This window comes from Mus pahari, chromosome 1 (assembly GCF_900095145.1).
Source record: "Mus pahari chromosome 1, PAHARI_EIJ_v1.1, whole genome shotgun sequence".
In the NCBI taxonomy this organism is placed as follows: Eukaryota; Metazoa; Chordata; class Mammalia; order Rodentia; family Muridae; genus Mus; species Mus pahari.
Genome location: NC_034590.1, coordinates 149,265,578 through 149,275,704, shown reverse-complemented (window position 1 = coordinate 149,275,704; position 10,127 = coordinate 149,265,578). Strand labels below are relative to the sequence as shown.

At 45.4% G+C, this 10,127-nt stretch overlaps 1 protein-coding gene across 4 annotated transcripts in view; it reads left to right on the top strand.

Moving 5' to 3' along the window:
* Positions 1–3,726, top strand: part of Myof (myoferlin) — a 147,459-nt gene extending 143,733 nt beyond the window's left edge. For all 4 annotated transcript variants that reach the window (XM_021211174.1, XM_021211167.1, XM_029535054.1 and 1 more), the window contains 3 exons: positions 678–787; positions 1,228–1,375; positions 3,187–3,726. In XM_021211174.1, coding sequence (XP_021066833.1) covers positions 678–787; positions 1,228–1,375; positions 3,187–3,225 — 297 coding nt within the window. In that variant the 3' untranslated portion in view covers positions 3,226–3,726. The remainder of the gene's footprint in view (positions 1–677; positions 788–1,227; positions 1,376–3,186) is intronic.
* The last annotated feature ends 6,401 nt before the right edge of the window (positions 3,727–10,127 follow it).

Here is a 10,127-nt window from a genome sequence, read left to right as displayed (position 1 = left end):
CCTCGAACTCAGAAATCTGCCTGCCTCTGCCTCCCAAGTGCTGGGATTAAAGGCATGTGCCACCACTGCCCAGTGCATTAGACCTTTTTTGACCTCAATGTCCTCTTCTGCAGAGATAGCAGCAACTCTCTGAAGTGGCATAAGCATTCATTCCACAGGTTATCCACACAGAGCACCTCCCTGTGAGGATGCACCTTGCAGGGACCCGTCAGCAGCGGAGCAGCCTCCGTTTGCTCACTGATGCAGCTAAGACACCTTGAGTTCCTACTAAGCACAAGCTCGGCTGCACACTGTAGGGCTATGGGATAAGCAAAAAAGAAACATGGCCCCATCTCTCAGAGCCTACAGAAATGTCCGATGTTATTCTTAGCCGTCAAGTTACAAAGGAAGTGAGAAGGAAGGCAGGGAGATTGATGTGGGAGCATGAGGCCACGGGGATGCTGAAGAAGGGGAGCCGAAGGAGGGGAAGCAATTTGTCCTCCCAGCATTCCACATGGAGTCGGTTTAGAAACACATGGGAGGGGAAATGCGAAGAAACCTCGGGAGGAAAATTGGAGGCAATCTAAGGATTGTTTTACAAGAATAAAAATCGTGGCTTGGGGAATATTCCTTGGGTCGAAGTAAAAATATTTGTGAAACGTGATGTCATGTGTTTAACCTGTTCTGCTTTACTGAAGGGGAAAGTGGAGATGACACTGGAGGTGCTCAACGAGAGGGAGGCCGACGAGAGGCCAGCCGGGAAGGGGCGGAGTGAACCCAACATGAACCCCAAGCTTGACCTACCAAAGTGAGAGGCCTTCTTTGTTCTTTCTCCACGTTGTCTGCTCCCCAAACACCTGCAGTCCGAAAGCCCCCTTCCGATTGGTTTAATGGGGCTGGATTATTGGCCCTCTAATTTTGTTCTTCATGGTGGGCTGTGGGGGATGGGAGGGTAGGGGGTTGTGGTCTGTTTTAACTACTCTCCTTCCCCATTAAACCAGGGTTTGGCGTCCTTGGCATCTTAGAAACTGGTGTGGGGACCTAAGCTATCCCCAGCCAACTGAGGATGCTAACAAAAGATGCTAACACGGCAGAGACTGGGAAGGTGTTGGGCACATTAAAAAGGGGAGGCTGAAATTGTTAAATTGTATCTTTTCCCAAATTGATCAATTCTCTATCCCTGAACCGCTACCGGCTGGTAGATAGTCCTTCATAAGTTAAGGAGAGAAACTATTCCTTGCATTGCAGCCGACCGGAAACCTCCTTCCTCTGGTTCACGAACCCTTGCAAGACCATGCGCTTCATCGTGTGGCGCCGGTTCAAGTGGGTGATCATCGGCCTGCTTCTGCTGCTCATCCTGTTGCTGTTCGTGGCTGTGCTCCTGTACTCACTTCCGGTACGAAGCCTGCGCCTTGGCTTCCGCAGCCCCGTGGCTCTACATCCGCTAGGCAGCGACCCTGTCATGACCCTTCTGCTTTGGAAGAGTTTAACACAGTGTCCGGCGGTGGAAGTTACATCCTTGGGTTTTAACAAGTTACTAATAGCTATTACCTTGTTAAAAAACAAAACAAAACAAAATCAAACAAACAAAAAGCCACTGGCTTTGAGAATTCTAAGAGAAAGTCCCCAAGGCTCTATCAGTGTTTGTCTAGATCTGGGCAATATTTCCAGGCGATTGAATGTGTGTGTGTGTGTGTGTGTGTGTGTGTGTGTGTATGGGAGGGATACATATGTGTACATCTTTAGATGTAACTGTACTCACCCATGCATATATGTATGGAGGCCAGAGGTCAATGACACGTGTCTTCCTCTGTCAGTCTCCACCTTATTTTTGTGATGGGGCCTCCCACTAACCTGGAACTTCCCGTGTCTGCTAAGATGGCTCTGCTGGCTCTGCACTGGAGCCCCCATGCCCTGGTGTTATGTGGCACTGGGGATCTGAACCCAGGTCTTTGTGCTTATACAATGAGCACTTTACCCACAAAGCCGTCCCCCAGACTTCTGCTTTCACCCTTCTTGTCCCAAACTACCCTGTACTCAGACTTCTGATCTAGACACTGGGGATCCCCACAGCCTCAGCAAACCTCACACTCCACCCCAAAGAGTTACGGCTTTTGCCTCCCTGGGCACTTTTGACCACATTTTGATTTCAGAACCTTATTCTTTGTGTCCTATATCTCACAACACACACACACACACACACACACACACACATTTCTCCCCATATACCTTAGTTGCAAACAAGAATCCAAATTGAAAATTTAGCTGTGTGTATAGACTCTGTACTTTTTTTTTAAGATTTAATTTATTAATGTCTGTGAGTACACTGTAGCTGTCTTCAGACATAACAGACTAGGACATTGGATCCCATTACAGATGGTCATGAGCCACCATGTGGTTGCTGGGATATGAACTCAGGACCTCTAGAAGAGCAGTCAGTGCTCTTAACCACTGAGCCATCTCTCCAGCCCCAGTGCTGTGCTTTTATTCCCCCATTCAGGGAACTCATGGAACATCTAATTAAATACAGAGATGAAAAGAAACAGCCCAAGGGAAGGCAGCAGACATACATACGGACAGTGTGGACAGGACGGTCTTAGAGAGCTAGGAACAGTTGGCTATAGTAGCCCATTGCTAAGGACATTTTCACTGAGGAAGCGCCTACATGAAGTTTAGTCACTGGAGAAAATGATGGGCCAGACAGGGGAAACCCTGAGCAGCGCGAAGTTCGTGACCCTGGATGCAGCAGCAGCATGCATTCCAAAGACTTTCCCCCACCCCCTGGAGCTCATTTCCACTACCCTATTGACCCTATACATTCTGAGTTTGGAGGCATGGCCATACAGCTATCTATACATGTGCCTTCTATTTTCTCCTGTGTGACATTTTCATAATTGACATTGACTATATGCACAGTGTTTTCTAATTTTATTGACTATTATTTTTTTAAAAGGACCCATATAGTTGTTTCTTCATGACTCAGATCCCACCCATGTGAAGCACTGTCTCTCATTTGAGAACATGATGTCACCCGAGGATGTTTATCAGTGTTCAGAGACACCCGGAGCTCTGTGGGCGCTCAGGTGGAGGCCAGGAGCGGCTTTGACTGTCCAGTGGCTCACAGGACTGCCCAGCCAAGCTAAACGGCACCATGGCCATCTGAAAAGTCATATCCATGGACTGACACCGTTTCTGTTTCCCTTTCAGAACTATTTATCAATGAAGATTGTGAGGCCGAATGCATAATGAAAGCAAAGTCTTCAGTCAGCCAGCAATGAAGAACTGCTTCATACACTGATGCATGATTTCAAGTTCAAGACCATCTCAGGCGACTTCACCAAGGCACATAAGTTCCTAGAGGGGCTGAATCCCGGAAAGTCAGACAACAGGCAACATTTTTATCACGTTATCTTTTGAAGTATTAAAAAAAATATATTTTCTAAACTTTAAGCGTATTTTCAGAGTATTTCTAAGGTGGCTGGTTCCATTTATAAATCTTCTTTTTAATGTGCTCTGCATTCTATGACTCAAGTTTGGGCAGTTAGTGAAATGAATTTGAAATGTCTTGTATCTTAATATCATATATCCTATTTGTAATCAAGAGGAAAGGCTGCATTACAAAGATAGGGCGTATAGTTAATAGAGTAATTCTTATTGGTGCCTGCAACCATTGTTGTGGTATTTTGAATGGACAAATATCATGAGACTCTTTGCAACTTAAGTGTAAATAAAATTATCTCACTTGTACACATGAATGTTTGTCCTCTATTCTGAGTAAGTTGGGAGGGAGGCAGGTTCGGTTTCTCTGGTCCTAGTGAGCAGAATGCTACAGCATTCCAGTTGACCACAAGCCCTTTACAACCATAAGCCCTTTATGAGTGTGCTGCCAACATGAGCCCATGGGTCCAGTAATAAAGCTAACACTTATGAATAGTGTTTTAACAGCCGGCTGCCTTTTACATCTTCATGTGTGTTACTCAGTGAATCTGCAATATATCCCGTAACTTTAGGCCCACAGTGCAATTAGTCCTATTTTATAGAAGAAGAAATTGACGGTCAAAAGTGTTGAGTAGCTTTTCCAAGGCCACACAACCAATAAATGATAGAGCCAGGATTTACACTGAGGAACTACAGATCTGCCACCCCGATGTGATGCGGTACTTCACGAGTACTAGGCAAGTATTCTACCAACTGAGGCACATCCGCAGCCTCTCTTAAGGTCTCGTATACTGCAGAGCTGTGATGGCACACACCTTTAATCCCAGCACTTGGGAGGCAGAGGCAGAGGCAGGTGGATTTCTGAGTTCGAGGCCAGCCTGGTCTACAGAGTGAGTTCCAGGAAAGGGCTATACAGAGAAACCCTGCCTCAAAACAAAACAATAACAGATCTCTTAAAGCAACACTTCATAAAGGAAAGATAGGTACGTCACAGTGTGACTCTGTGCCAACACCAAACATGTCAGTATGCCTGCAAGAACACACACACACACACACACTCTTAAGAGGAGGTTGTAAAGTCACCAACAGCTCAACCACAGTAAAACTACACCTTAAGACTAAAGAGCAAGAAATGATGCAATGATTCCATGTACCTAGAAGTTTAGCCTGTTTGCATGGCAAAGGTGACTGTCACCCTCACTGCTGAGGTGTTCCGTGGTTTTGATACTTTAATTTCCTCCAGGGTCCTGCCAAAGTTCCTAGCAGTCCAAGTGTACTCAGTCACAACAAACTGTTAAGAAATGACAGCTCCGGCTGAATCGGTGTGCTTCTTACACCCATGTCACCTGAACCCTTCCCCAGGGAGGCTGCATGTGGCAGTCACCCTTTCGAAAGGCCACCCCTCCTATTCACCAGTAAAACTCCTGATCACCACTTTGTCCTTGACACCTAGGCTTCAAGCAGTTCTTCAGTCTCGGATGTGAGCTGGTTACTTCAACCTTTCTAGAGAAAAATAGACAACGAAAGACCTATACTCCATACCCTTTGACTCTGTAAATTCCACTCCTGAGTAATGAACTCCCAGGAAGTAATCAGAAGGGGAGAGGAAGGTGTATGTACAAAGTCCCCACAACAGTGTGCTCGCTAATGGCACCAGCTGTGACCTTCCTAAGCATCCACCATAAAGCAATGGATGGCAAAGATTTTGTATAGACTTAAGGGCTTTAAAATTATCTTTTCTCGGGGTGCATAGCCACATAAAATAAGGATTTGAATGTGTAGGATACATAATGAAATGCATCACAATGGTACTAGCCCAATGAGTTTGTGCAAAGTTTATATTTGTACAACTGGGGGAGTATAGTTTATAAGGGTGGATGGGCATTTGAGTTTCTTGAATCTCTTCCTACAGAGCCTGAGCTGAATTTGAACACTGCTATTATATGTTACCCTTGGTAGCCGTGAGCTATGGCTCATCTTCACTGCTGACTGGACATTCCTTGAGGAATGAGGAACCACCTATAAGACCTGCCTGCACTCCAGGGTACTATGGAACAGCAGACTTGGATTTGAATCCTGGACCAGGCCTCAAAAAGATTTACAGCTCACTTGGGAGAAATAGTGCCGCCTCTAAACAGAAGTGAGAGCACTGTGTGTCCAGAAGGCTCTCAGTGGAGGTAGCTTTAGTAGTGCAGTCAACGGTTTAAAGCTGGATAGTATCATTCCAAATATGGACCTAAGAACAGGTTCTCCTCCGTCTCACCACACAGAGCTTTACACAGGACACAGACTCATTAAGTGGGAGGAACACATCAGGTGTGAGAACGCATCTGCCTTCCCAAGCCACAGCTGCAAGACAGGGGAATTTCAAACTCACTGGGTAGAAAGAGAGTTCAGCAGTAACAGGGATACTTACATCACTCATGGAACAGAGGTACATGTCCTGTTTTCTGCCCCTGGCTGTGCCAGTGGATCCCTATGTGGAGCTCACTGGTGTTATCAACATTTAATTAAGAGCAGTCTACTACCCAAAGGAGGGCTTTAGGTATACTTTGCCTTCCAACCACCAAGTCATACAGAATTCACATCCAGACAATCTCGTCCTAACACCATGACATTGTCTTGCTTAGATCTAGATGCAGGTCCACGGGCGTCCATCTAATTTCAAGACAGGATTTTTGTTTTGGTTTGGTTTGGTTTGTTTGTTTGTTTTTAGAGCTGATACATTCTTAGAGGAAAGAAATGTCAATTCACAAAAAAGTTTTATTGCTCCTGACACGGAATGTTATTTGAAGATTTTCACAATTAGTATAGTACTGACATGGGTCAATCAGAAAGGATGTCTTTACACATCATGATGAATACAGGGTATTAACATTCTAGAGCAGCCAGCAACAGGAACTCATGCTACCATATTCTCCATGATTCCTCACTGGGAGAACACTTGCCAACTAGGGAATGGCCGACAGGAGAGTCTCTTCCTTGTCCTCACCATATGTCTCTGGAGTCACTTGCATCCATCCTCCTTTGGAGTACATGGTAGCAGGGCTCTGCTGGAATGAAATGATTCGCAAGGAGGCGTTCTGGATAGACGACCTCTTCTTTCTCTGCCTTAGAAAAAAGCTTCACCTTGTCAAAAGATAATGGTTCCTCGACTGAGGTTGCTAGTGGCCTGGTGACCTATACATGATAACTAAAGGGGAGAACTAATCCCCATCCAGTCAGATTGTTCACTGTGAATTAAATAACACTCTGTCCTAACTGACTGAAACAAGCGCCACCATTAAGGCTGGAGCCTTCATTAGGAAAATGAATCTCAGCGCAGGAGGGAGAAGGAAGTGGGGATCCTGACAAACTAACGCTTGATTTGGTTTTATCTTTCACTTTTTTATTTTAAGGTTAGAAAATAAAATATGTTCGTGTTGGTTAAAGAGCTATGTAAGAGGTGGGCAAAGTTCTGAAACCCATTGTGGGGCAGAAAGGGGCTGGTCTGCCTGGTTTTCCAGGTGCTGGCCATGTCACAACCCTGTATCCCTCCCAAGTCCCACAGTGGCTCTAAGGTCATTTGCCCTAAGACTGGAGCTGTCTCATTTGACTGAGGAACAAGTGATTTCACTAAAGTTAAAAAGAAAAAAAAAAGTCACTTCTAGAAACTTCCCTTTCAGTCTAGAGAGAAGAGAAGCAGCAGAAGATACAAACTGCCGTTCATACAAGAAAACAGCCCAATTTCAAAGTTTTAAACCCTCTACAGCAAAAACACTTTGTGCTAAAGAGCTTCTTTGGCGGGGCCAATTCAGAGCGAGCTCTGGAACATAAGCATGCAGCTTCTGCCGGCAGATGGGAATTCCATTCGGAGGGATGCTTTGTAACGTCTGCTTATGTGGAATGAGTTCATAATGAGTCAACGTTGTAAAGAGATTAAGGGCCCACCATCTTCGAAGCTGAGTGCTGTGTTTGTTCAGCGTTGAATGAGAACTCCCTAATCTTCCTTCAGTTAAACATGATGAGGTCCCAAGGAAGATGAAAGGGAGGGGCCCCTTCCCCCTGGATATACATCCGTGAAGTGAAATGCCAGAGTTCATGCAGTTCAAGAAAAACACAAGAGAGGCATGTAGCTGGGACTAACTTTGAGGCCGAGAGAGTGTGGGGACGTAATGGGAAACGCAGGCCCATGTGCGAGGGGTACTCTGCTGACTGGGGTACACATTTCCAAGACAGTCTCAGCCCCAAGTTTTAAAGATCTGAATAAACTGAATAAGGTGTGTGTGGGGTGTGTGTGTGTGTGTAACTTTTGCATTTGATCTCAACCAAAAGGCTGAGAAGCAATGAAAAGGAAAGAAAATTATAATTTCAGAACGACTCCTTCCTAGCATACAAAATGCTTCTAAGGGCAACCCGATTTTGCCAAAATTCATCTAACTTCTCACAAAGGCTCTTTCAGCCTCTGACTAGTATTAATGTACTACGGCCATGTATTTTTGCAAAGTCCTAGAGCCAAACCTGTAATCCTCTCCTTCATATTTCAGTGAAGTCCTGCCTGGGTAATTACCAGGAGGAGGACCAGGGATATCCAGCTGGATCCAGATGTGGCACGGCAGCCTTGCAGACAAGGTTTCACCTGGGTCAACGGGATAAACAAAATAAATGATGGAATTCTGTCTTAGAGCGGCAAGAACAGGGGGCCAGGGGATTCCAGACGCCTGTAAGCCTGTGAGCTCAGCACAGCTCGGTCATAACATCACCCCAAGAACTGGAGCATCTCCCCCAGGGGGTGCACAGTTCCCTCCCTGAGAAAGTGAGTCCAGAGGTCAATGCTTTTGTCTGTCCCTACCTCAGTTCAGGCTTCAGATATTTTTGTGGCACAGTTGTCTTGTATGCAAAATAGGGACAATAGTTTTCAGGGATTGTGAAGATAGTATGATCTAACATGCAGAGGTGTTTGGGACAGACAATCACCTCAGTGTCCTTTAGTGTCCTGGACAGTACCTTCATCTTGAGAAAACAGAGCTGCCTAACAGATGTAAGTCAGAAGTGACACATGTGACAAATGTTGCCATAGAAAGTGACTCAAAGAGAGGGCCATAATTCCCACACTTAAGATGCAAAGGCAAGAGATTCAAGAGTTGAGGAGTCCAACGTGGGCTACTTAGTTAAGATTCTGTCTCTAAGAAACAAGTCATGCAAAAACCATTGCTCTTTCAAATGAGGTCACCCCAAGTTCTGACTGCACAACCCTAATTAAAGAAAGCGGGTGGGGGCAGGGTGTAGCTCAGTGGTGGAGTATATTCTTAGCAAGTGCAAAGCCCAGGTTCAATCCCCAGCACAGAGAGAAAGGACAGAAGGAGGAAGGAAAGGAAGGGGTGCAGAGATTAGGGCATCACTATCCCAAGACATTCAATGTAGATATACCAAGCAACCAGCAACTCTACTTCTGGATGTGTGCCCAAAAATAACAAAAATAAGGACTCAAAAACCACTTTTTTAGTCGAATCATCAAAGGTAAAAGTAAGCGACTAAACAATGAATATCTGTGCTGCCCCACCAAAATTTACACAGTGAAATGCTAGTCCCCCAGGTAATGATTTTAGGAAGTTGGGAACTTCAAGAGGTGATTAGGTTGCAAAGGTGGAGCACTCATAATTGGGCAATCAGCATCCTTATAAAAGAAGTTCAGGGCTGGAAAGATGGCTCGGCTCACTGGCTGCTCTTCCAGAGGTCCTGAGTTCAATTCCCAGCAACCACATGGTGGCTCACAGTCATCTATCCTGTGATCTGATGCCCTCTTCTGAAATGCAGGTGTACATGAAGATAGAACGCTCATATACATAAAATAAATAAGTAAATCTTAAGAGAAGTCCACAGTAGGTTCCTTTCCTTTCCTCTTGTGAGGACACACAGCAGACAGACGGCCAGCTATGGACAGAAAGCAGGCCCTTACCAGATACAGAATCTGCTGGCTCACTGAGCAGAGATTTCCCAACCTCCATTACTGTAAAAAAAAAAAAAAATTATTGGTTAGAAGGCTTCCAAGTCAACGGTGCTCTGATATAGAAAGGCAATGGACTATCTGCTGGTGAATGAATAGACAAACAAAATGTGGCATACACACGCAACAGAATATGGTGCAGCCATCAAAAGCAAGGATATTGTGACATCCTACAATCCGAACAAAGCTTGCGAAGACTCAGTCAATAAGCCATGCAGAATGGACTGGAAACCCCAGGTCAGGCAGTTCCCAGCCTGTCTCTGCCATTGCAGCTCCTGCATCAGTCTACTCTAGACTTCAGAGACGCATCTCCCTTCCTGTTAGATGCTCAGTCTATTCCCAGGCGCCCCAGTTGGACCACAACCTCAATACTCCAGGGAAATGCAGTTAACTGAGTCCAGCAGGCTGTCTCAGAACACAAATTCATATGGTCAATATGATCAGATGTCCAATCTTGTTAATGGGGAGAAAAAAAATGTAAATGACAAAGAGATATCACACAAATTAACAAATTGCATGCATACCAGGAATGGGTTTGGGGAACCAACACCAAGGTCTTCTACTTGTGGGCAAGCATTCTAATAGAGTGTTTTGATACAGAGTTTTGCTATGTAGGCTTTAAATCCTCAATCCTTCTGCCTCTGCCTCTGCCTCTGCCTCTGCCTCTGCCTCTGCCTCTGCCTCTGCCTCTGCCTCTGCCTCTGCCTCTGCCTCTGCCTCTGCC